This window comes from Mastacembelus armatus, chromosome 1 (genome assembly GCF_900324485.2).
Source record: "Mastacembelus armatus chromosome 1, fMasArm1.2, whole genome shotgun sequence".
In the NCBI taxonomy this organism is placed as follows: domain Eukaryota; kingdom Metazoa; phylum Chordata; class Actinopteri; order Synbranchiformes; family Mastacembelidae; genus Mastacembelus; species Mastacembelus armatus.
The window spans coordinates 23,237,742-23,265,285 of NC_046633.1; the positions used below are offsets into that span (position 1 = coordinate 23,237,742).

The following is a 27,544-nucleotide window of genomic DNA, read 5'->3' on the forward strand; positions in this document are numbered from 1 at the left end:
TGAATTTAAAAGCTAGTCCCTACCTTGTGGATGCAGACACACACACACACAATCCATGAGAGAACATCCTAACAGACAACACTGAAAGACACAAGCCGTGGACCTCATTATCATTTCCTCCACCTACTCAACTCCCTGTCTTTCAGAAAGCATTTTCTGTTGACTTTCACTGCTTCAGTACAGATACACAGCTCCAGTTAATGTATGTTAACGTGACACACTGTTGTGTTGTACTTTGGCAGAGATGGAGAGGTAGAGTTCAAAGCATGTGTATGAGTGCTTACTGGATAGAGGTACACACAAAATTAGAATGAGAAATTTGTGTTGCTGTTCTGTGTGACTGGATGTGCTTATCTGGATATAATGCCTTCAAAAATGTGCATGTATGTGAGCATATTAGCAGATGTCAGATCATCTTTAGTCAAACAGAAGAAAGACTATGCAGAAAGAAACTAACAGGGATGTGTCTGCTTGCTGTGGTTATCTCATTGGATAAATACCACGTATGGGATGGATTGTAGTGATGTGGAAATGTTAGTGTTAATGACTTGTTAGCAATTATGGTATAGAAATAAGTTTAAATATCCATTGAGAATATAACAGCATACCCATGTACTGAAATCCGGTCATTATCTTTGACTTGACATAAATGAAGCGACAGATCAGCCACCAAGTTGCTCTAGATGGAGATCCCTATGTAATATCTCTTCCTGAAAGCTAGGGCCTCCCCTGATACATCTTTTTTTGCACCAGTGCAAATGTGGCATGTCTCAAAGGTCACTAAGGATTTATTTCTGAGAAAATACCAGGCTGAAATTAACTTGAATTTTTAGGTCAAAAGTCAAGTTAGAGTTACCTGAACTGTCATCAAACTGAAAAATGGTAATTCTGGTAACTTTGATATGACATGATTGTGGCACAAATATTACTATTTTTGTTTAATAGGGGAATGTCATTAAAATGAGTTCAGTGACAGTGGTTCTGACCTCTGTCAGTGTTTGATGTAAAAAAAGAAAAGAAAAGAAAAAAAACAATGACTAAAAACCTGCATTTGAACCCATTTATCTATATTACTACCCAACAGGTAAATAAAGTGAAAGAATAAATGTTATAATAGAAATATTTGTCTTCACCCACTATTGACTAACCCTTTTTAATGCTAACCATTGGGGCTGATTGAGTCTTAAAAATCCAAATAGTAAGTCCTGTTGCCTTGGACTCTGTGGATATTGTGAGAAATAATCTTGATAGACGCATCATGTCTGTTCTGTTTTGTGAAGATGTTTGTAATGTGTACTTCAAAAAAGTCACATAAAGCTCTTCACAGCAATACATCACATGAGCAGTAGCGAAGCAAAAGATGTTGCTTTAGAACGACACTATCATTACGCACATTAAGACTGCTTTGTTTCTTGCTGTCATTAAAGTCACAAGTCGCAGTGAAGCCCATCATTTGTTTGCAATGTTAATGTCTTAGTAAATGACATCTACATGCACCATATTACAATGGTTCAGTAAGTTTGTTTAAAAAAATGGAAGATGCTCCAATTTCAGACATTTATATTATTGTTAGATCTGTCTGCATATGTGCGAGAACTCCAAACCATTGGAAGTAATTGCTACGTGCTCATTATCATTCACGACATCCTCTAACCACGTCCCATCAATCAGCATCACAATGAAACGTTGTTGCAGTGCAACCCTGAAGGAAGCATAGAGATGAAAGACAGAAACACAGCAGTAAAACTGGTGTAAGATAAGTGGATCTTAATGTTCATCCATCAGGTCGTCAGATACAACAAAATTAATTTTTGTTGCTTTTCTTTGTTGTGAAACATGACAACGATAACCTTGAGCAAGAAACAATCAGAAATATCAGAAATATAAATGTGTGTGTGAGCTTTTATAAAGCATGGACACTGTGAGCAGGTAACATCTACCAGTGAACGTCTTCTAAACGTTTTACCTACCTTGTGCTGCCTGTGCACACATTTAAGACTACATGCTTTGGCAACTGTTGTATAAAAGCCATTATATGCCACAGCATAGTCTTCATGGTAATTATGTGTAATGGGGAACAAAAAAGAATTTCCTTTCATGGCACATTCATCCCACATCCCTGAAATTCATCTGTTATGTCACCTCTCAACACATTTAGTTCTTCTTCTCTATTTTCTCTCCATCCCTCTCTTTCATGTGCTCACACATACTTTATCCATACTATACCTGACTTTTTCATACTATCGCTTCAGGCATCTCTTGCTCCCTGTTCCCCTTAAATCCTATCTAACAGTCTCTTCCTCTTTCCCTCTCTGGACCCATAAGTGTTTGTCTCTATAATTCAGCCCTCAGCAGATAAATTAGCATCTGTCAGGGCTTTGCTCTGTGCGGAGAGCTTTGGCACAAGCTGCTGTTGTGTTTTTTTTTTTTTATTTGATAGCACACTTCAGCGCCCTGGCACCTTCACTCATCCCGTTATTTACTCTGACTCACAGGTAATGAAGCAAAGGACCGGTGAAACAGTGGGTGAGAGAGGAAAGACATACCACTATTGGAGCCAGAATGGACATCTGGCGTTGTGGTACTGGGAGGCTGAGTTGCAAACTTGGATAGACAAATGTTTACAGTTGAAATGAACAGCTGGTTTGGGGCAATTTAGGTGTGGAGTGCAAAAGGTGTTTATCTGAAGGCTTTTAGCCAATGGCAACACCTGTGCCATGTGTTCTACACAGCCAAAACACAAAATTAACAACACAGTTTAAAGCCAAAACACAGTTGTTGATTGTGGAAAAACAGGTCGATTCCACGCTATTTTTTTCAGTTGTTCATACTGAAATTAATTCAGACAGGGAAAATAAAATATCCCAAAAAACGTTTTGTGGCTAGCATACATCTTGCTAGATTGAAGGTTCAATGCAGCTTCAAAAAAGGGATAAACAATAGCAGCCCTCAATGCTTTGTGCGAGCGCATACTCCAAAAGTTTCGCACGCTGATGGAATTTTAAAGTAGCATTTTTTTTCCTGTAGACAAGTAAATTAGAAAACAGAGTAGGGCACTGTTTATAATTTTAGTCAACACAGCTAGATACTTTCAAAGCTGCACTGAATATTTAAACATTTTTATTACAATCTTATGTATGACTGATACAGCTCTCATCTTCATATATTTTCCACCTCAATGACAAAAACTATTCATATCTAATCAGGCTTTAAAAGAACATTTGTTGATTTAACCTTGAGTAAGTTTATTATTGGTTAGTTTCTACACAGTACAGTACTGAGATCAATAAGTTACCTTAACTCAAGAGTCTAATATGATTTTGTAGCTTTAATCATGAGAAAGTGAAAGCAACACAAACATTATCAGAAAAGTGTGTCTAATCAGCATCCAACAAAACATTTAATAACTGAATGCAACTCCATCAACTCTTTGGTTAGAGCCTCTACTCAGATTGGTGTGAAATATATTGAAGGTCAAGTGAAGTTCATTGATAAACCAGCTGAAATATATATCTGATATGATTTGATATTTGCAGCTGATGATCATGACAGAACACAAGAATAAACCAAACAGAGACAATGGGATGGAGGAAATCATAAAGCAGAAACTAGGCCAAATGACAAAGGCCCTAATAGCTTTGTGTTAAGACAAGTGTGACCTCTGTTCCCAGTTGACACCATGATGTGTAATCTGCAGGAGACTGCTGTGTCTGCTGTCTGTCTGTCTCACACACACCAAAACACCCATGCATGCACATACAAGTCAACACCTATATATACTAAAGCTAAGTCTCTGATCAGACTCCCTCCCCAGCTTAACCTGACAGTCATGTCAGCTTCAATAAGCCTCTGAGCGGGTGAGGCTCTGCGGTCTCTGCATAATTGCATTATCTTTCAGCTACCTGAGACACTACTGTTGTTTTATTCTGCTGATGCTGATGAAGAGGTGAGGTGTAAGTTACTGTAGTGGAAGATTTGGAACAAAATGCATGCTGCGTCTGCAACATTGCTGGCAACTTAAAGGTGAAAGTGTGTGGTGCATATAAACAGCCCAGGAGAAACATAGTGTAGACTCATCCCCACAGAGGTACAGAGTGCAAATAATAACACCATGCATGCAAAGAACACACATATTAAATCCCACAGGATGGCTAATCAATTATTTAGTAATTCCCCTGGGGCCGAGGTTGATGTTCTTCTGAAATATTGATGATTGTGCCTAGACATCACAGTGTTGTGTTTGTGTTATACAGTACCTATGTGTGTGTGTGTGTTTGTGAAGGCTAAAAATTAATATCTGTATGAACAGTTCTTTATGTATAATGTGAACATGTATGTTCACTGCTGCTTCAATTAATAATAATACTACTACTAATAATAATAATAATAATGATATAATAATTACTAAAATCTTTCTTACAGTCGTTTGGTTTTGGTTTCAAAGTTTTGATGTGGGATAGAACATAAACAATGCACTGGAAAACAGTTGAAGGGTCACAGAGCAACAGCTGTTGTATGGACATCAAATGGAGGCTAGTTATTCCTTTCTTTCACACCTAAACCTTGTCCAACAAATGATAACACGTGATCACTTAGATGCTCACAACACAGCTTAACCCCAACAGATTTTGTCTGGTCGTTGACAGCAGTGACTTCGACTGGGCTGGTAATGATGGCATGGTATTGATTTGTTCAGCTGCAGGCAGCAGATATTTCATTTAAAGGTAGAAGTAGCAGTCTACTTTCTACCAGCCTTTTATCTCACATTACAGCCAAATAAGAAATAAGACCTACAATGAAGGAAACACAGCAGACAACTACATGTTGTCTACTACTTGTAACATGGGTGTAAAGGACATTTAGACACCATGTTGAAACACTGGCGGGGTTGACATCTCCACCCATTTTGGGTTTGTCTGTGGATCAGTATTAGTGAATCAGATATTTTACAACCCCTCATAAATTACATGTATGCTAACAGATATAAAACAATGGATACCATGAACACAATGTACATTACATATAAACAGATGCATAATTTGCTTGGGTAAAGCAGGATTAAAAGAAAGATACACTAACTGCTCTGCAGATGGGAGCATTAAAATGTAGATGTTAAATACATTTAATTGCTGTGAACAGTTTTTGTGGATGTGAATGTAGCATGGATTTTATTTGCACAAAGCTGTGCTGAGGGGCTTGAGGCAATTTTCTCCATTGACTTGCTAAACTGTTGAGCTCAGATTATTGGGATAGTTAGCTGTGTGTGTGTGTGTGTGTGTGTGTGAGTGAGTGAGCGAGAGAGAGAAAGAGATGGTTTAGGTGCATCTACATGATGTCATACATAGAGTATATTTATTTGGAAACGATTAGACTATTGGTTTGCATGAGAAAATAACCTACATCATGAACTACAGATTTGTGTGTATTCCCAGATCCCCCAAACACAGCATGCTGAGTTGGACACATTTCATTCCTCACAGGCTGATAGCTTAGTGGCAGCCACAGAGACCAACACTGCCTTGAGACAGACAAACCCATTAAGGAAATGATAGCGATCAATCAAAACAGATTAATCTATCTTGATCTTCCAAAGGCAGATAAAGAAATTTAAATCTGGATCACATGGCCACATGAACAGGGACAGATGGAACATGTTATCATACATGCCTACATACTACATCCACACACATTCAGACACATACATAAGGCCAGCGCACTAACATACAGACCAAGATTAAGTGATTATGAGATTGCTACTATGAGCCAAAAACTATAATAAGAAACTGGGGTTTTGCCTCTGACTGCAACTTGTATTGGAAGTGAACTGGATTAAACTCACACTATCATTTGTATATCCTAGTATAGTAGCTGTACTGTCACTGTTAGGTGAGTGTTCCTGACAAGGAAAATGGTTGTGCTTGTTAAAGCAAAGTTCTCATTCACACATGATGCATTTCTCAGCAAACAAATCTAGTGAATGTTACACGACAGAAACGAAAAAAGAGAGATTTGGGAAAACCTTTCAGAAATAGCTTTTTCAGTTGTGGTTCAGCACGTCTTTTATTTACTGAGAAACAGATGGGCCCTATCATCTGAGCTGACAGGTAATGCCATTTAAACTTTCCCAGAGAGAGGAAAAGCCCAAGGCTTGCCACTGCAGCACACACGCTACCAGATCAGCTCAGTGAGCTACTAAACAGACACTTGACTGCAAGAAGCTGTCAGCAGAAAGCATGTACGTCTAGGTAAAGCATTGAAGTGCTTGTTATCATTCAATAGGTGGATGTGACAAAAAATAAAATCTTTTACTTTATGCAAACATAATACACAGACTGCATTACATAGATCATCTGTACACACAGTAAAGAACACTAACGTCTTACTATCAAGAGGGTAATATAAAACTGTATCTGTAAGCTAGACATCCTATACAGTACAACATTGCTCCTGAAAAATTTATTAAGGGAAAAATTGTAAGACCCTGGATTTGTCATGCATGATTTCAAAAGATATCCACCCTCTGTGTGAAATGATCTACTTTGAAGATGCCCTGCAAATACTGTATTTGGAACAAGAAATGAAAATTCATTCTAGTTTCTGTAACGTAAAGCAAAGTGCCATTATCCACTTAAGGTTGTAAACGCTGGCAAGAAAAGAGAACAATTTAGTTGCAATACTTTTAACTTTTTTCCTCTAACAACTATAGCTCAGTGGAGAAAAGACAAGAATCAGCTATTGGACAATGATGCTGAGGTAACCATTAAGTAACAGCTGTGTGTGTGTGTGTGTGTGTGTGTGTGTGTGTGTGTGTGTGTGTGTGAGAGAGAGAGAGACAAGACCAGCAGCTGCCAACTGCTTCATGATGTTATCGTGCACTTCTGACAGATGTGTAACATCACAACTTATATCAGTGGTGCTGGTGTGTTTATTGCTGCCTCATGCTTATTGGAAGCCAGCTGTTGTGAGTTGTGTGGCAGACAGAGAGAGAGAACCGAGGGGAAGAAAAGTGACTGACTGCAATTTCACCTGACTGCATGATGATGGTGAGAAAATGTGTTTATGCATCACAATTTAGCTTTGCACCCATGTGTAGCCCTTGATTTAAAATGAAAACATCTCAGCTGCCCTAAACTGAGCTTTCTCCTCCTCTCATGATCACTCACAAATAGTCCTGTCTTCCTTTCAGTCCGCTCTAAAGCTCAGCCCAGACACAGGACATCCCCACGGGTGCTGGCCGCAGGGTCTTTACAAAAACACACACATTTGTTTTCATTTCACATAGGAAGTTTACATTCACTTATGGTGCATTCACTTCATGGGGACTTAAGACCTAAACTTAACCATAACCACTACTTGACTAACCCTCACCCTAATATTAAGTCAAGTCAATTAATTTAAGTCATCACCATAAAATTCAATGATTTATAGATGTTGGGGAACACCAGGATCCCATAGTGCCAGTGTGTAAACTGGCACTATGGCACTATAATCTGTGTTTACACCCACAGATGTAAATATCTAAGAGCAGGTTAGGTACACCTATCTAGTACTTAGAGAAACGCATTAGAGCTATTGTTCTCTTTTAGATCTTTTTATTTTGAGGTCAAACTGCTCTTACCCTTTACTACTACCTGTCAACAGGGGCTGTTTTCTGTGTTTATCTTACAGCAATAGACGGGTTAGGCACGATAGACAAAAAATTAAAGAAATACAGCATGTTTTGATTATGCAGTTTAAACCTTGGAGAACAAGAGAGGTAGATAATGCATCAATTTTAATCATTTGTCTCTGTGCATTGACAAATTCCTGCAGTATCTCAGCAGCACAGTGTGTTCCTACATAGCAAATTGAAAATTCGATGCTGGATTAAAATTACATTATGTTTGGCTGTCAAAGAACTACTGCTGCTGACGAACATTACGTATAGTATACTGCCCTCACATCAGAAGCAAACGAGTAAAAGACAAACACAAAACACACACTCATTTCTATTTTTACCAGGACATAATGCATTCCCTAGACCTTTATGTTAACCCTAACTAAAGCTACTTCTACCCTCAAAACTAAAACCAGGTCTTAACCCTCAAAAAGAAGTCCAAATAAGTGAGGACTGGCCAAAAGGTCCTCATTTGGATGGAATTATGCTCAAAATGGTCCTCACAAAGGAAATATGAGTATGTATACACACACACACACACACAGACCAAAGACGAGGGAAAGAAAGAAAGCAGTGTGGATGCAAACTCGTCATATCAAATAAACAAGCAAAGCATATCAAAGTCAGCTCTTTGTTTTCTCATCTGACTATCAATACTGCTTCTCTCCTGCCCTAAGAGACATGTCACTTCCTCCTTACAGCATCTCCAGAAATAGCATCAGAGCCCTTACAGGCTTTGTGCCACCACATAAAGTAAGCACTGGATACAGGAATTCAAATACAGTACAGTATGTACGATTTACAGTGCCATTAATCTAAAATCATCGTTGGCAACATCATTTATTTATGGTGGCGTATGCTTTCAGTTCTCACATTAGCTTAGTTCGGCTTTCTACCAGGGGCAGTTTCATTTTTGGATCGTATACAATTAGTGGTGTGGTATATTATATTCATATTTTATAGAAGACAGCCACAAATCTCCTGTAAGGCTCGCTTTCATGTGTGTCTCCTTTATGCATTGATAGGGCCACTCAATTTTCATTTTCCTTTTATTTCAATATTCAGTCGTTACAACTGACTGCAACAAGGCAATTAACTTTTGTAAAAGACTGTACAATACTTCAATATAAAACTATTACAGTAATGATTTGGTCATGTTCAAATGTTAAATTTAATCTTAGCAACTATGTGTTTTGTGAGAGGCTACCAATATACCTGAATCTATCAAACCATCTGAAGAAAATTAGAATATTTTTCAACAGGCAACAAGAAAACACAAAAGGCAGGGTCTTCTGCACATGAAAAAACAGATGGTTGTCTGCTAACTATCTCAAAACAAGCTTCATTATTTACAGTGAAAACTATCACTTTGAATATACTCAAATGGCTTCAAAACGTTAATTATTTGCCTTTTCAGCAGCCTTCCACCACTCACTGTGTGTCAGATAAATGATTTTTCCGACAAAAAGGCAGAAGAAAAAAGGGGCAGAGGTATAGGCCGAAGTGAGCTGAAGAAACAACAAAAAGCATCCTGCATTTATTCAGTCTCACACTGGGTACTTAATATATTCATTTCCAATGATAAAAAATGAAAGAAAATGAGAAGCAGAAGGACAAGAAGACAGAGGTGAGAAAGAGGAGTGACTCAAGGAAAAAAAAAAAAAAAAATCTCGAGTCACGCTTGGTGTGTTTTATGGCCTTATCAGCCCAAGCCGCTAAAGAAACCAAATACAGACTAATACATCTTAGTTTTTTTGTCAACACAGATATAATACAAATACTACTCTTCCCAAAACAGAGGCCATGGCTTCGTAAACACCATTAGGGTATATCTGCAGAAAGGAAGCACAAGCATGCTTGAGTGTGACATTATCGCAACTCAAGAAAATAAGCAGCTTATAGCAGGGGAAAAGATGAGCTAGCGACCTGTAGACAAAACGTGATGCAAGCTGGGTAATTGAGACAGTGTACTGCTGCACAGTAACCTTCCCAAAGACATAACCATAATATAATGTGCTGTGGAGAAATTTCTCATTTACAGCCAAGTAATAGCACTTAGGACAGAACAATGTCCCTGTCTGGTTGGAAATTGGATAGACTTTCTCATTAATATGTATTGGTGTTAGGAATGGCCTAAGGATGGAATAATAGTGTGAATGGCCTGAAGTTCACACAGAGGGGAAACAAAGTTGGGTGGGGGGGGGTGAATTATAATAAGTAGTAAGTACAAAGGTATTAAACATATGCACCCCTGTACCAACACACTGGACTTGTGGATGGTAAAGATATAGAAACATAAATGTTTCTACTATTAGTCTTATGGAGACGAAGCACAACAGCTGTTTCATTCAACTGCTTTACCATCAGTAGCTGCATCACTGAATGACTGTATGGACATGGACATCAGCTGACCAATGTCATCCAATCATATTTATTCATGTGCGACAATTATGCCCTGACAACTCTTACAGTTTCTCTATTCTGCTGAATTTCCTTCACCTGTTACCTCCACTATCCCTCCTCCTCCTTAGCACTAGATCTACCTGTATAATCTTCATTGCTGAGCCTGAGTGTATAATCAAATAAATGTTCAATTCCTCATCACAAAGCTCTCTGACTGGGTTTACCTTTCTGAAAATAACATGGTACCCATTTGGTCACCTTTTGTGTGTCTATCTCACAATGAAATGGCAAAAAACAATAAATGCTCTCTCCTTTTTAAATCAACATCTGATAATCAGAATAATGACAGAGCACCCTTGCCCCCGAAACTCCATAGTTCTTTGTCACATTTGTCAAACATTAAAGCTCCTAAGTACAAAGAGCGATCTTCTATTTCTCCCCACTGGGTAGCTCCATTAGAGCAGCTGGAGGTTCTTTGCCATTTTCAAACACACACTAGAGAGACTTGTAAATGTCCAGTCTTCAGCTTCCAATCCATTTCACCACTAGAGGAATCTGTTCAGTGCCTGGCAGCAGTGTACATCTCCATATTCCACCATCCCCAGGAGGCCAAGTTTGGAAAGGAGCAGGAACAGGGAGCGGAAAAATTGGTGATGTTGAATTTTGGTATTTTTTTAAGTGCATTCTGTAATTGTACTTTTGAAAGAGGGTTAGAAAAACAGACCTGAGAAGGATTACTCCAGTGTATAAAGGAGTACTGCCCCCATTTACAGCTATGTTTTATATTGATAGTGTTGTGTTCTCTTATGCTTCTTACTCTGACATTTACAAACCAAGCTCATATGATGCTACAGTGGGTACGGAAAGTATTCAGACCCCTTTAAATTTTTCACTCTTTGTGTCATTGCAGCCATTTGCCAAAATCAAAAAAGTTCATTTTATTTCTCATTAATGTACACTCAGCACCCCATCTTGACAGAAAAAACAGAAATGTAGAAATTTTTGCAAATTTATTAAAAAAGAAAAACTGAAATATCACATGGTCATAAGTATTCAGACCCTATGCTCAGTATTGAGTAGAAGCACCCTTTTGAGCTAGTACAGCCATGAGTCTTCTTAGGAATGATGCAACAACTTTTTCACACCTGGATTTGGGGATCCTCTGCCATTCTTCCTTGCAGATCCTCTCCAGTTCTGTCAGGTTGGATGGTGAACGTTGGTGGACAGCCATTTTCAGGTCTCTCCAGAGATGTTCAACTGGGTTTAGGTCAGGGCTCTGGCTGGGCCAGTCAAGAACGGTCACAGAGTTGTTCCGAAGCCACTCCTTTGTTATTTTAGCTGTGTGCTTAGGGTCATTGTCCTGTTGAAAGGTGAACCTTCGGCCCAGTCTGAGGTCCTGAGCACTGTGGAAGACGTTTTCTTCCAGGATATCTCTGTACTTGGCTGCATTCATCTTTCCTTCAATTGCAACCAGTCGTCCTGTCCCTGCAGCTGAAAAACACCCCCACAACATGATGCTCCCACCACCATGTTTCACTGTAGGGATTGTATTGGGCAGGTGATGAGCAGTGCCTGGTTTTCTCCACACATACCGCTTAGAATTAACGCCAAAAAGTTCAATCTGGGTCTCATCAGACCAGAGAATCTTATTTCTCATAGTCTGGGAGTCCTTCATGTGTTTTTTGGCAAACTCTATGCAGGCTTTCATGTGTCTTGCACTGAGGAGAGGCTTCCGTCGGGCCACTCTGCCATAAAGCCCCGACTGGTGGAGGGCTGCAGTGATAGTTGACTTTGTGGAACTTTCTCCCATCTCCCTACTGCATCTCTGGAGCTCAGCCACAGTGATCTTTGGGTTCTTTTTTACCTCTCTCACCAAGGCTCTTCTCCCACGACTGCTCAGTTTGGCTGGACGGCCAGGTCTAGGACGAGTTCTGGTCTTCCCAAACTTTTTCCATTTGAGGATTATGGAGGCCACTGTGCTCTTAGGAACCTTGAGTGCTGCAGAAATTCTTTTGTAACCTTGGCCAGATCTGTGCCTTGCCACAATTCTGTCTCTGAGCTCCTTGGGCAGTTCCTTCGACCTCATGATTCTCATTTGCTCTGACATGCACTGTGAGCTGTAAGGTCTTATATAGACAGGTGTGTGCCTTTCCTAATCAAGTCCAATCAGTTTAATTAAACACAGCTGGACTCCAATGAAGGAGCAGAACCATCTCAAGGAGGATCAGAAGAAATGGACAGCATGTGAGTTAAATATGAGTGTCACTGCAAAGGGTCTGAATACTTATGACCATGTGATATTTCAGTTTTTCTTTTTTAATAAATTTGCAAAAAATTCTACATTTCTGTTTTTGTTCTGTCAAGATGGGGTGCTGAGTGTACATTAATGAGAAATAAAATGAACTTTTTTGATTTTGGCCAATGGCTGCAATGACACAAAGAGTGAAAAATTTAAAGGGGTCTGAATACTTTCCGTACCCACTGTATATCTCTATATTTAAGATGTTATGATAACTGCAGGATTCTCTAATGACAAATAAATACAGCTACAGCATAAACCATACCTAAACAGAATGCAACAGCATCATCCTGATTCCATGTTGAACACCTAACTTAGATTAGCTCAATTTAGAGATGTGATTCAATTAGCAGCTTCTCTGTGAAGAAACACATACATCTTCTCCAAAGCTAGATGCCTAACACTAAGTAGCAATGTACACATTTTTAAATGTACTACTATGAATTTAATGACATGTTGATCCAGAAATTTCTAGCTGCATAATTTTAACAATACTGGATATATGGAATTATTTGGACAAGAGTGTTCATGTTATACTGATAGTATGAGAGCAAGTGTTGGAGAAGATGCACTAGATTTTCATTAGAAGAGATGCTAAAAATCTTGTTTGTATGTGTACGTGACTGTGTATATTGGAAATGGTCAAATGTTACAGCATCACAGCACAAATCCTAATGAACTATTTTAACCTACAACCTTTAATCATAAGAATAAAACTGACATTTTTACAGATTTGGTAAAAGCACGATTTGGCTCAACTTCCTCTGTCTTTTCCTCAGTTTGAGTAAAGGATAAAGAAATAGACGAGGAATTGGATTCTCACTTGGAAAATTTATTGCCAAATTCGGGTCCAAATACATACTGAGAGACTGTGTGCAGATTGGACAAGAACTCTTCTTGAATCCTGCTTATACTAAACATTTACATAATGCTTATGTGACAAAACATTCTCTGCTCCACCATATGCAAACATGTAGAAACAGGCCTCCATATTGGGACAACAACGAAAGACAGACCTTACAACTGCCTCTATGCCTGTACTGTAGTTTAATAAAAACCACCATCTCTGTAGTTTGGATTTGGAAGACTTCCTTATATTTCTTTCTTTCAATACTTGTCAGGACTCAATACGTGTCAGGAACACAAATACACATACCTGGACATGGATACAGATGGTGAAACAGACAGAAACACATTCATTCCAAACCATTTTATATTTCTGGCACTTAGTTGGTGGTGTTATCCAGAGAGAATTGCATACCCATAAATCCACACGCAAACTCAAGCGCACACAAACAAAATCCATTCACTCTCCCCAGGCTATGAGTGCACTGATAAAGTATACTCCCTGAGTGACTCTCCTGCTGCACCTAGCCCCAATGACATTCAGTGGATTGTCATGCCAGATTTGTTCGACATGAAGCGATGGGAAAGAAACATAACTGCAGGGAATTTGTGATAGAGATGAACATCCACTGTGAAAAAAACATGAAACGGGACCACAGAGGGTAGGTTTGTCATGTGCTCAACCGGTGCCAGTCCCTGCATACTGATGTACTGAAACATACTGTACACGTGTTGACACACAATTTATAATAATCTAAAATGTATATACATGCAATGATTTTTAAGAATGGAAACTCTTAGCTGAGGTCCTCTGAGGACACAAGTAAAAATGTCTTTGGGACACAGGCATAAGCCTTTTTCTGACTGATTCCGTGGAAACTTTTCAGATGATCACAGAACTGAGTTTAATGCGAATCAAACAAACCGTCTCTGCCTGCTTGCTGCTTGGATGTAAGCACAGCAGCATTTCTACAAAGTGTGGTGACTAAGTCTTCCACTTTAGAAATTACAGTATTTAAATGACAGTTTTTTAAAAACATTTAGCCATTAAATCTACACAGAGGAAAGAAGTGCAAAATTTAAAACCAACATGATATAAAATGATATCCTCTCTCCCATCAGAGACTCACCCAGCCAGTAAGAAGGCCCAGAGTCTTTCAGCTAGAACAAACACTGTAGAGAAAAACATGCTTAGGGTAAAGGGACTGTCATGGGTCCTTGTTAATATAATAAACTGCAGAGTATGAACAAGCTCCAGTGGGAGGGACTTTGATCAAGCTAACATCTCCCTTATGCCTGTTTTTTAATCTAGACCAAAAAAAAAAATCTTTTATCCCCGTTTCATCTATCTCTTTTGTGAGCAGTGTGACCTCTAGTAATGTCATTATTTGGGCTTAATCAGATACAGTCTAACACAAACACATACAACCCCTATTCTACTTCCACCTCCTTCTTCCTCCATTTACTCATTTTCACCATTCAGCCCTACCTCACCATCTCCAGCTCACAGCCCTTGATGACTTTGTGAGTCACTAAGGAGCGACAGGGATTTGAGAGAAACCACTGCACTGAATCTCCAGTGGAAGCCGATAATCCACGGAAGCAAGAGATGGTGACGAAATTCAGCTAATACCCAAACAATTGCTATTATTGCAACTCCCACTAAGACGACAAAGGCCTGTGAAAAAGGGGTTGTTATTGTGTGTGCAAACAGGAGGCTAACATCTGTAAAAATTACATGGCATAACTTGAGCTGAAATCCTGTGAATGACATCTATAATTATGAAATAGGAGCCAGTCTAACAATATGCTCCTGATGGGTTTGTAACTGTACATGACAGCTCTGCAGACATCAACACTCAATATAGAGGTTATATAATAGCATCTAAAATAAGTAATATATTAGGATTTTTAGATAAAATGGACATTTTGGGACTAAACTATTGTAGATAAATATGACCCTTTACTTTAGCTCTCAATGCCCTATTTGTATGAATGACTCAAAGACTTCATATCCTTGAATTCCATTATCACTGAGAAAATATTGGGTTTTTGAAGAAGCATACCTCTGCCATTATGGACATGAAACTTTTCCATTTAGAGGTCATGTTTGAGAGAGAGCCAAAGGCAGAAGATAAAAGACAACCATCTTTGACAGGTTGTGACTGAAAGTCACCTTTCAGTTAAAAAGTCTTGGTTTCACTTGGGAATAAATATTTTATAGTAGAGAAATACAACAGAATGTTAAAATGCTTAAGCTGATCACATGAAAAACTCCCCAGCCAGTATTTACATTTTATATGCAAACAATTCGTTTTGTCTTAATTTGTGGTGTGCATAGCATTTAACAGGAACTCCAGGTGTTAGGTGAAGAAAAATCAGCTTTCTATAGAAAATGGAATTTAATTTAAATAGACCAAGACGATTCATGGCCAGTATATTTGAGGCACAGTAATAGATGTGCTGCATAGATGATTATAACATTTAATCAGAATTTGGTGTAGTTCAGAAAACCTCAAAATGCTAATGATGACACCTCTGCCAAGTATAACAGAGCGACAGAATTAGGTTTTAGAGCTTTTAAGGTAGATAAAAAAGCTCTAAAACCAGGTGGGCGTGGAGCAAAAACACACTCTTTGTGAACATCATCATTGTGCTTGTTATGCTTTTCAGTGGAACACAGCAAACAAATTGCCCACCTGTCCAGTGTTAAAAGGACAACCTCTGCATCTGTCCTCATACCTGTCGAATGCTGGAGCTCTCCCTGTTTTTGGAAGGCGACACCTACTGTATGTCTACACCCATCTCGGGCCTGGACTACCTTGGCTTGGACCTTCTCCTATTCAGCTGCTTAGCCATATCTCCCTTTTGGCTGCAAAGTGATACTATGAATCTTTGACCTCCAGCTTACTCCACTTACTCCTCTACACCATGCATGGACTATGCATGAGCAAGGGCTCCCCCTGTGCTGATTGGCTGCACCTAGCTGGCCCAACTCTGATCCTGATTTTCCTGGAATGTACAAACCTGAAGGCTAGAAAGAGGAATGTGAGGAAAATTTTGCTGAATAAGACAAAACGGGTAATGAATTGACTTTACCTTTAATCATGAAAGCTGTAATTAAAATTCTGGCTCCTGGTAGTTAACATTTTAAATATAAAAGCAATTAATGGCAGAGTCATAACTGCTCCCCAACAAGAAACCAGGTATATTTGTGGCAGCTGTCAGATGGTTACAAATATAATTATAACAAATCTTAATCCTTCCTGTGTTGTGCAAAAACGCCAGCTGATTAGAAAAGTGAAACTGCTCTAGAGAAAATAAAAACAGCTGCAGTGCTAAAGTCACTACTGAATTAAGCAGCTCCTTTTTGCTGGCCTATGTAAAAAGACCAGAACGAGAAAATTTTGAGAAATTGTGTAATGTGTCTGCCAGAAAAGACATGTATTTAATGAAACACAGAAGTGGAACTGTGTGTGTGTGCGTGTGTGTGTGTGTGTGCGTGCGTGCGTGCGTGCGTGCGTGCATGCATGCATGCATGACTCTGCAGGTGGGGAGTAGAGGCTTAATGAAAGGGCCAGTTGTTTTGCGAAGCTGATTTGCAGAGAGCAGATGGATCAGTCTCTCAGTCCCTCTGGTCTCAATCTTGTCCCACATTGCTGCTGTCGCCCCATTTAACAGCCAATTTCCTGCCAGCTCATCACAAACCCACATATAAACACACACACACACACACGTAAAAAGGAAGCAAGTTGCAAAAACAGTGTGAGGTTGTAAACAGTAGAGCTATGCATAAAGGGAAAAAAAAAAAAAAAAGGGGACGAAACAGAAGGGCATGCACACAAACAAGTGTACTCAGGTAGACTGTAGATGTACAGATATAGGCATCTTTTGTGCAGTCAAGCAGAAAAATATTTAAGCACATAAAGGAATACATACACACAAAGCAAACTCATATGGGGATCCGCTGCTGGACACTATACAGTTTTTAATGAGCTTGCTCCAGATGTCTTCCCAGGCTGCAGCACGAGTAGACGATTAATCAAGTACATTTTACTACATATACAAACTAATCCTAATTTATCACACCACAACAGTAATCTCAATTTGTCACAAATACAGTAATCCCAAATGACCCCCTCTCTATCCCATTATCTGACTCACACACGCTGCACCTTATTTTTTTTATATGTTTCTGCATCTCTGCATTCGGTTAAGTCTTCTATTTTCTGTTCCATTTTCATTGGTCCATCTTTCTCTCTGGCAGATCATACTGCAGCATATACACACACACACCAACACCTGACTTCCTCCATCTTTTGCTTAAAATTAACATCCATACAACCATGGCATGCTCCAACTATTTTGGACATGCTACATGTGGAAGAGCACACAGAACACAGGATTTCTTATTTTAACTCCAGAAGGAGTGAGAAGTGGTTGGCCTCCACATAATGACCCCTGAATTTCAATCTTCGCACCTTGTACAGCAGGAGTTTACAATGGGGCTCCTGTTTTGTTTTTTTGCCTTGCCTTGCCCCTGGCAGTCAGCCTTCACTCTGGGTTGTGTGATATCGCTAGCTGGCCAATGTGTTAATGACATTTCACTGGTGAGATATGGCTTTGTCCCTACAGAGGCTTCAGTGTCCATGTAATACAACACCCAATGTTCAGTGTGTTTTAAATTCAGAGTTATTAGGGCCATTTTTAGCTCACAGTTATGTCTGTGTACCAATAAACATATTGAGTATTGGTACATTATTTATTATATTATGCTTTATCTCTTGGTGCTTTCCAGTGTATTCCAGTTTCCTGTGTGTTTTCTGTTCTGCATCCTAGTATTAACACTCCGGCACTACAAAATGCCTTACAGGCTAGGTTTGTTCATCATTCCTCTAAAATCATCAAAGATAATACAAAAAAAAACAAACAAAAAAAAATTTTTGTTATGTGTCTATGGATTTATTCTGCTGTAAACTCATAGCTTTTACTGTTCTATCCTTCTGTAAAGCAACGTCAGCCGAGTAAACATTCCATCAAACACATATATTCACATAGATTTTCAGATATATGGTATGTCTCACACACAGCTCAAGCATTAACTATCTGTGTCAAAGAAAGGACAGGGATGCCAACAGAATGTGGGCTGAAAACCCACAGATATAATATTAGCCTTGCTGTCATTGCAGGGGATCAGACCAATAACTTGCAAGCTACGGGCTGGTCTCTCTATCTCAAACCCAACCCACCATACCAATCTTGTTTTATAAGCATGTTGATTTATCTCTCACCCACTTTACTGTGACTATATATAAAAAAAAAAAAAAAAAACACGGATTGGAAATTGGAAACGGATGGTGCAGCTCTGACAAAGTGGCACATACCAGTGAAGCACCAGCAGGACTAAGGAGTATTACAGCATCACAATATGTAGTGATGTTAAAGGGTTTCAACTCACTGAAGGAACTGTTTACACACAAACGTACTCTCTCACACACACAACACGTCAGTACCTTCTGTGCGGATAGTGAAGGGGGAGTCCCCCAGTCTCTTGGCTGAGAACTGCCCCCCCAGAGAGGTCATTAGAAAGCACAGGCTGAAGAATCCTATTCCCACCACGAATATCCTGCAACACAAGGGGAGGAGAGAGGGAATGAATGAAAGGAGAGTTGAGATAGACAGACATATTAATGGACAGGTAAATAGATGTTTTGGGTGAATTGTTGATGACAACAGAGAAACATAAGCAAAGTGATATTTGGAGACAGAAAGGGGTTATTGCAGGGTGAGAGGTATGACATTTTGAAAGACAGTGCTTGCAGGACAGAGTGATCCGCAGAGGGAGAAAAAAAAAAGAGAGAGGAAAAAGAAATGCAAACATAGGAGGATGAGGGAAAATGCAGAGGTGTGCAGAAGCGGAGAGAAACGAAAAGAAAGTTAAGAAACAGCAGACAGCACGCCCAGAAGGCAGAACATAAACAGAGCAACGATAACATGTAGAAATTATAAGCCAAAGGGCACTCGAAACATTTTAGAGTTCTGATATTACCACTTCGCATTTCATCTAGGACAACTGCCAAAATAAGGGTGAGCAGCTTGTCCCTAAGTGCAGGTAAAGTGGATGTGATTTTTTATGTAATATCAGGGCTGTGCAGAGGGAAAGGGAAGAAAAGACAAGAAGAGGACAGAACATAAGGCCGTTTAAGGCAAGTGTAAAGATACACAAAATAATGTAAAGCTAATGTGAAGTCTCTTTATACACAAACTGGCCTCAATCAGCCCTCTATTTGAACCACACAAAAACTGGGTCAACAACAATGGTCTAAGCGATTAAATGCAGTCTGCACTGCATTAGTTACTGTGTATTTTGTGTCCACAAGACTCAGTTTTCTGGTCACTGCTTAGTTGTTGTTGTAAAATTTCAAGGTAGGTGATCCCAGGTGATCGTATTATATATATTGGACTCATGTCTACACTGCAAGCCTGGTTTGCAGTATAAACGTCTACACCACTCCACTTTGTGACACAGATCTGATTTTGAAACATTACCAAACCCCAGAAGGGTAGTCTGTGTGGGGTCCTTCTTGTTAAGCAGCCATGAGAGAATCAGATCTTTGACTTAAAAGAGTTGAAAATCAAATCTTTTTTAATTTTTTTTAATCTGTGTAAAGCCTGCTCTAGTTAAGCTACTCTCCTCAGTGTATATGGATCAAAGGTTATCTTATTATGTCAAGAATCTTTGGGGAACCAGAAAGGCAAAGCTGTCTGTGATTCTCATCCGCTGGACAAAACACCCGTCAGCCTCCATGACAAACAAGTCAAGTCCTACTTTAAAAAATACTTGCTGCTCTGCTGCTGAGCCCCAGAGAGAAAAAACTTGGAAGATTTTGTGGAAGTAGTGCAGTGCAAACGCAGATTTACGTAACAGTAACAGTCTAACATGTTAGCATCCATTTTCCAAATTTCCTCAATCATGTACATGAATTTGAGAAAATGTACTGTAATTTTTTAAAATATGTACAAACACAGTTATAAATCATCTCCAGTATATGAGCAATAAATCTAAAGCAATGGCAGCAGGAAGAAAAGGAACTCACATGAGCTTTTGTGAAATAATTCACTTCATAATTTAAGGCCAACCTTGCACAGGTGACCTTTACACTTTTAACTTCAGCACTCAAGGTTGGAATACTAAATCTTAACATAACAAATGAATGAATTATTCATAACTATTGCTTTCTGTTTGAGTCAGACTGTTTGCTTGAATGCAGGGCCCTGTGTGAAATCTGACAGCACTTCCCAGAATGCTTAAGTAGTTTGAGTCACGCAAAGTTCTGAACAAAAGCTCTTAATATTCATGAGTCCATAAGAGACGAGTTCCTATCACCAGCCAGGATGAATGGTCACTCAAGCTAACATTTGCTGAACTGATGTGACTGACCTAAAGGGATCAAGATGTTAAACAATCTGTTAAGTACAGAGCATTCTGGTTTGGCAAGTGCCCAGATACCTTTTTATTCCAAGACAGAGCCTATGTATCTTGTCTTTGATCATAATACGCTCAGATGGCTTCAAGAACAGCAGCTTCTTTTAGAGGAACTCACAAGAACATATGAACGTTGAATAATCATCCTAATTAACTCGAAACCTGAGTCAAATGGGTCGCATCTAACATGATTACAGCTAACTGATCCCTCTGAGAAGTAGCAGCTACACAGTCATCACAGTTTAACTAGTTTATTTTTGTCTTCCATACATTTTACAGGCAAAGTGATCAGATGCCAGTTTGAGCTGAAGCTAATGAATTCTAGTACTGATTACACTTGTAACAAGACAAACAGTAATTTGTGCATGAATGCACGTGGAAATTAGACTTTCCAATTCTGATTATTATCTTCATCTGCTAGTGGTGAAAGCAGATTATTGCACAATACTTTAATCTGATGATCACTGTGATCAACAGGATTAAAACAAAAGACTTGAAAGTGAAGTGTCAGCACGGCCGCTCCTGTGTGGAGGCCTTACTTTATTGATTTACACTGAAAAAAAGAAAGAAAACCACAAGTTTATGTCAAAAGTCGCAACATCTAAGCAAGCTGGCAAACATTATTATTCACAATGCTTTCTCATTTACCACTGCCTCTCCCAGGATACTGTAATCTTAATAAATAATAAAATATTACCCAGATCTGCTCCAGTGAGTGAGTTGGAATTACTCAATCATTATCAGAGGACTAACAAATCAGTTATCAGTGACAATTCACAGTAAATGATTACTCCAATTACATATACTTCTTATAATAAAGGGATTATTTGTCCTTAAACCAGCATCAAGTGACACGTACTTACAATATATTGTACAAGCATGGATATATACTCACTATACACATCTTTATGGTCAGCAAACCAAGTAATTGGAAGCTGAAAAATCAAAATTACTGACCTGATTTAGAACAATCATTTCAGCAGGCCCATTATTTCGTTCTCATCCCCACTGCTTTATATTATTACAGTAAGTAAAAGTAACAAATGAGCCAGTGACAAGTTTGAAACATATAATGGGGGTTACAAGGGACATCAAAATGGCCTAATTCACTTTATCAGCTTTCTCTCTGTGATCTAAGAATTCATAATCCTTTGCGTGTTTACATGCGTTTGCAGTACAGGTCACAATGTACAGTATGTAAGCATCATGCACTATGGAAGGATACACTTGTGTGGGTGTGCAAAACTGGCCTGATGTTGACCTATGGCGATCATTTGCTCTCTTATTATTTAGCTGTTTTCCAAAGTGGCGTTAGGTGGGTGATATGAGAGGATTAGGCCCTGGTCCTGCCTGACGAGTCTTTAATTAACAGGCTTAAAGTAAATGCTCTGCTCCCTATAATTGGATCAGAAGTGGAGATCTGCTATCAGCTAATTGACTTCCTCGCACATATAAACTTATCAGATTTTGCCTCTAGGTAGATGATTTAGAAGTGAGAGGAGTTCTGCCATGGTCTAGGTGTTGTCATGTTTTCTAGGAAAAGTTTTCCAGATGAACTGAACTAGCCTAAACTCTGCCAATAATTTGTATTTCATGCTGTTAATACCCAGATTGCATTTTGATATTATGTTGACTTGTAAATTTCAAATTAGGTGAAGTATGATAAGAAGCATTTTTAGTTAACACTTTTCTGATTTGGTGCTTGTCAGTACATTTGACATGTCAAATAATAATTCTGTTGCCCCAAAACGAAGACGGTTACCAATCTTTGTTGTCTGAGAAAGTGTATACTGCCGTTTCCTGGTGCGTCAGAAAAGCCAGATTCACAAGATCCCTAGTTTCCATCTGGCTACTTTATCTCTCTGCAGGCTTTCTTTTATTTTGTTTTCTTTGTCTTATTTAACATTCACAATGATAATAATAATAAATAATGGTTTCAATTTGAATTAAATAGACATATCACTTGCCACATGTTATTATCAGTGTTGTAAAGGCTCTTTGTCAAAATGCAGTTTAATTGAACGTGTTTGAATAAATATGATCTAATGAGTCGATAGCAGTTTGTGAATGTAAACATGCCTGATACAAAGTTACAAAGGCTGTTGCAGCACTGTTACAGGCCACAAGAGAAATGACTTGGACAGTGGTAGCAACAACATTAGCAGGTGGTAAGTGTGGTGTGTAAAAGGTGTCTGGTAGTAACATAGTCACTGATGATTTTAGATCTTTTTTAGGGTTGCTCAAGCACACCTAAATTTAATCTTGGCCTCCCTAAAAAAATAATAATTGATCATTTGGCCTATTATTAACTAACATTAGATTTTGTGAACATGCTGACTTGTTTTGTAATCAGGTTAAAGCAAAGGAGAAGAAGAAGTAGGGACCGATGAACTTGATGGAGATTCCAATCAGAAATAGCCCAAGATTAAACGATGTTAGCAAATACAGATGCTGACTGTTCTGAATGGGAACATTGGGGTTATTGGTCATTAAAACTGTGACTTAGAAAGTGTGTGGTTACTGCTCCATGCTGTGAACATTGTCAAACAGCATTAGCTGACTTAGCTGCACACTTTCCATGTAAAGAGGTTACTGATGCACTTTAATATTTTAGTGTAAGTAGAGATGAAATAGCAATAACATGCTGTATTATAAAGCATTGGATTTATTCTTCATTAAATTAAAGATGTTTTGGTAACGCTAACTTCGCTCCACATGGCTGATTAGCAAAGCATTACAAAGTCCCATATCCTCTTTATGATCAAATTACACATATTCAACTACACTATCCAACTACACAAGAAAGTGCATTTACAATGGAAATCTGTTTTATTTCTCAAAGCAAACAACCAGGTTCTGCTGAGAAAGAATGACATTGTACTAAGCAACCCAATACCCAATTAGAATAACATTATAAACCAATATGGATCAACTGATACCTCTTATTAGATCATAGAATCTGTGAGTGGATGTTAAGTTTGCTATGTGGTTAACAGCTCAGAGGGAGAGAAGAGGCGAAAGCAGGATGAAGTCAGGAGAAAGAGCACGGGGCATCAGGTCCTAGATTAATGTCACATTCTGCTGAGGAGCTGAGCCCCCTCAAAAGTCTGATCCTGGAATCGCCCGTTTTACCCCCCAACTCCCAGAATTAATTCAGAAAAAAAATTGATGAATAAATTGAACTCAAAATAGATTAATCCAATTAATGATTTATGTCACTATACCTATCAGGGCAAAAATACTGCCAAAGCCTGGCTCAATGGGCTCTAGAGCACCGACCATTTAAGCGGTTAACATGTATAAGAAACCTAGCAAATATATCTTCACAAACAAACCCCTGCCACAGTCATAATGGCTCTCTTCATGCTGCAAGGAACTAACTTACAGCTGGAGTACAGGCTTATTTACAACAGATCTTCTATGATTTATTGCTGTGTGCTGCCCCATTATCCATAGGGATCCACATTTAATTCGTCTGGCTGGGAAACATCTGGTGTGTGTTCACACACACACACACCCTGTCCTCACATGAAGCGCACAATGCCATATAGTGCGTCTTCTAAAAGGGCTTTGTTCAGTTTCTGGGACATTTATATGATAAAAACAAACCGGACAACATTTAACACAAGTGAAACCAAGCTTCAGGGCTCGAGGCTGAAGGGATACGGAAAAAAATAAAGAAATAAAAGAAACAAAAAAAAAACGTCGTCAGCTCTTTGTCTCTTACCTGAACGGTTTGAACGTCACTAGACATCTTCTAACCATTATTTTACCGTCGGTGCTGCCAGTAATCATTTTCCAAAACGAGCGACCCCTGACATCGTTGCTAACCTCCCAACCTGGAACTTGAGGTGGACAAACATTTTGAGATGCGTCCCATCCAGCGAGCGGTCAACTCGGTTACACCGGACAAAAAACTGCGCCCATGGGTGCTTCTTTATGCCCCCAGAAGAAAAATGGCACAAAGTTTCATTCAGAAAGTCTCCAATGTGTGTTAAAATGGAAAAGCCGCCGCCGCCGCCGCTGCTGCTCCGCAGTCGGGGCCAACGCTCCAGCGGGAAGTCGCTGTGGGTCGCGCCGAACGTTGGAGTCACATCCGATGAGTTATGGACAAAAAATGGCGCCGCGGCTACAGTACGAGTCGTGTCACGTCTGCGTTGTCACAGGAGAAGGGTTTTTCACAGAGATGAGAGCTGGACTCATGGACGGCTCAACTTCACAGGGAAGCCAGCGAGAGTGTGGCAAGTCAGACAATTAGCTCGGACTCATTCACTTCTCCAGAGGAAAGCTAGCGGAACTGAGGCGACCCACATCCGGTTAGAGCTGTCAAAATAATGGTGAAGAGCGACCAGTGCCAATAAGGTTAAAATATCTTAAAATAAAAGGTCAAATCATGTGTTTTTTCTTAATAAAACCAATTCATTAAATAAAATATAAACCACTCTGAGTTAAAAGATGTTGTAAAGGATTTTAGAACCAATTTATTTTAAGCCAGTATCACAATCCTTAGACCCTATCAGATGACAAAAGAGTAGCAGTTTACATTTCTAATGGTTAAGTCATACCACAGGTTTTATATAAAAATATAAATAAATTACTAATAGGCCTACTGTGATGGAATGGCTGTTGTCGTTGTGTTTCCAATGTACCTTGCTTAATATTATCCTATTAACAAAATATTATATGAAGCACATCTAAATAATAACATTTGTGTTAGTAACCTTGATGGCACAATTAGTCTGAAGTTATACACTGAAGCACTTAAAACGCTACTTAGGGCAGAGGCATTTTTTAATTTTATTTGGGATGTAATTCCCATTACTTCCTGTATTGTTGCAGCTTCTTCTATGTGACTTGCACAGCTCAGCGATAGACTGATCGGGAAGTCTGCATGGCGCCATCTATGGTTTTTAGGTTTAAGTCGCTGCTGTGACAGCAGGAGCACTGAAAAATCTCAACTGGCTCCTGTCTCGGTGTTAGCATTTACCATTTTACTGCAACTTGTCTCTTTACTGAATTCGGAGCTATAGAGAGTAGATCAGCGACTTCTGTTTGTAAAAAGAGTTTGCATAGTTGCTCCGCACATGCTAGTTTTGACTATAAACCTAGGCATATTCACCATAACATAAAATGTTTGTAGTCAGTATGTAATGCCAATGTATTTTTTTTAGTCTAAGTTTTGGTACATTAGGGTCTTGATTGTGACTGTGTACGTATTCAGTGGTGACTGAAGGGGAATCATAATTTCAGCACCATGGACAGCACAGGTTATGAGACTGAAGCAGCGGCGCTCAGCGTAATGTTGTATAGTGCTGTATAGTATAATAGGAATGGAAACATTTTAAAGACTAACATACAATTTATGTCAGTGAGAATTAGTATAAGAGAGAGAACCTAGGTATAACTCTGTATCATCTTATTTGTGCAGTAAAATGATTTGCACTTAGTTGTGCCACAGATTACACAGTCTTTGTGACCAGTGGAGCATTGGAGCATAAGGGAAAGATCTGCAGGGGACCAGACTGAATATGACAGTACAATCCCAAACTCCCTTCATGCATCACTTGCCAGGGTACATGTGGATTTGACTGACAGCCCACCACTCACACAGGCTGTCCCTCCCTGCGGGTTGTGGGAATAGTTTTGCTCTATAAGTGGAAATCCACTTGGCAAACATGGGATTTTTTTTTTCTTTAACACCTTTTGTGTTACTCATGCACATTCACACACACACACACACACACACACACACACAAGTAGAAATCACAAAAATCTAGAAGAAAAAAAGTGCAAGGTTTCACCTCACAACAGAATCTACATACAGTTAGAAAGAAAATGGGAAGAGCAGTCCTCTGCAGCAATAAATTGTGTCACTTCAAACGAAGAACTAAAGTGGTATTAAGTCTAATTCTATTGTGCTTCTGTTACAGCTCCTGTCGCAGCTATAATGTGTAGCTTTTTCTAGTCTAGTCCACCATTTCCACAGCCTTTGTCACTGTTCTTAATGAGATGTCTACCTTGAAGCAGCATCTAGCCTTAGGCTGCACTAACTGGCAACTCTAAAGCCAACACAGGCACAGAAGAAGCTGTAACAAAAGGGAGTCCTGCTGTTCAGTACATTTATTACCTCATCTCATGTGTCTCACATCTGGTGCTGTTTTCCTTTTGTATTACATTATTCTTCCTTATAAATTACATTTCTACTCACTTATATGTGGTTACTGATAGTAAAGTCATTTCCAGAGCAGGGGTTTCATAGAAACCTTATATAATGTAGTTATTGACCACATTCCTCGAGGCTCAATGCACTGCTTGTTTTCCAACTGGTATCTTTCAGCTTCTGACTGACTGAACACACCTGATCTGGGTAATCAGCAGGGATAGTTGGAAAACAAGCAGGGCAGTGGCCCTTTAGGACCAGGACTGGGGAACCCTGTAATAGACCATTGTAGTAGGCACTACTACTACTACTACTACTACTAGTAGGCCAGTTTTAGATATGGCCAATGGCACTGTACCCATGTTTTCAGCAGGCCTATACAGCCTGCCAGATGATTGTAGCCTAACTAATCATCTGCATTCAGATTTATTTATTAAAAGTGGTCCAAGTATTTTAGCAAATAAAGACAGATTAGCACAACACAAGATGTACACCAATATGTAACCACATTATCAAGATAACTCTACTTTGCTGTGCTGTTTGTGACTGGGCTTCTCAAATAAAACCTAATGATGTCTGAAGTAGAAAAAAACCCTTTTGTATAGTTTCAAAAGTTAAAAAAAATCAATTAACTGAAAAATATTTTATATATTTCACTTTATACAAAAATATACATTTGAATTTTTTAAAACA

At 39.0% G+C, this 27,544-nt stretch overlaps 1 protein-coding gene across 1 annotated transcript in view; it reads right to left on the reverse strand.

The window, feature by feature from the left end:
* The window catches only part of LOC113128861 (alpha-1,6-mannosylglycoprotein 6-beta-N-acetylglucosaminyltransferase B-like), a 121,373-nt gene extending 96,415 nt beyond the window's left edge, over positions 1–24,958 (reverse strand). The window contains exons 1-2 of the mRNA XM_026304460.1: positions 24,419–24,958; positions 18,719–18,831 (exon numbers count right to left, since the gene is read on the reverse strand). Of these exons, the coding sequence (XP_026160245.1) occupies positions 18,719–18,831; positions 24,419–24,486 (181 nt within the window). The 5' untranslated portion in view covers positions 24,487–24,958. The remainder of the gene's footprint in view (positions 1–18,718; positions 18,832–24,418) is intronic.
* Between the last annotated feature and the right edge of the window lie 2,586 nt (positions 24,959–27,544).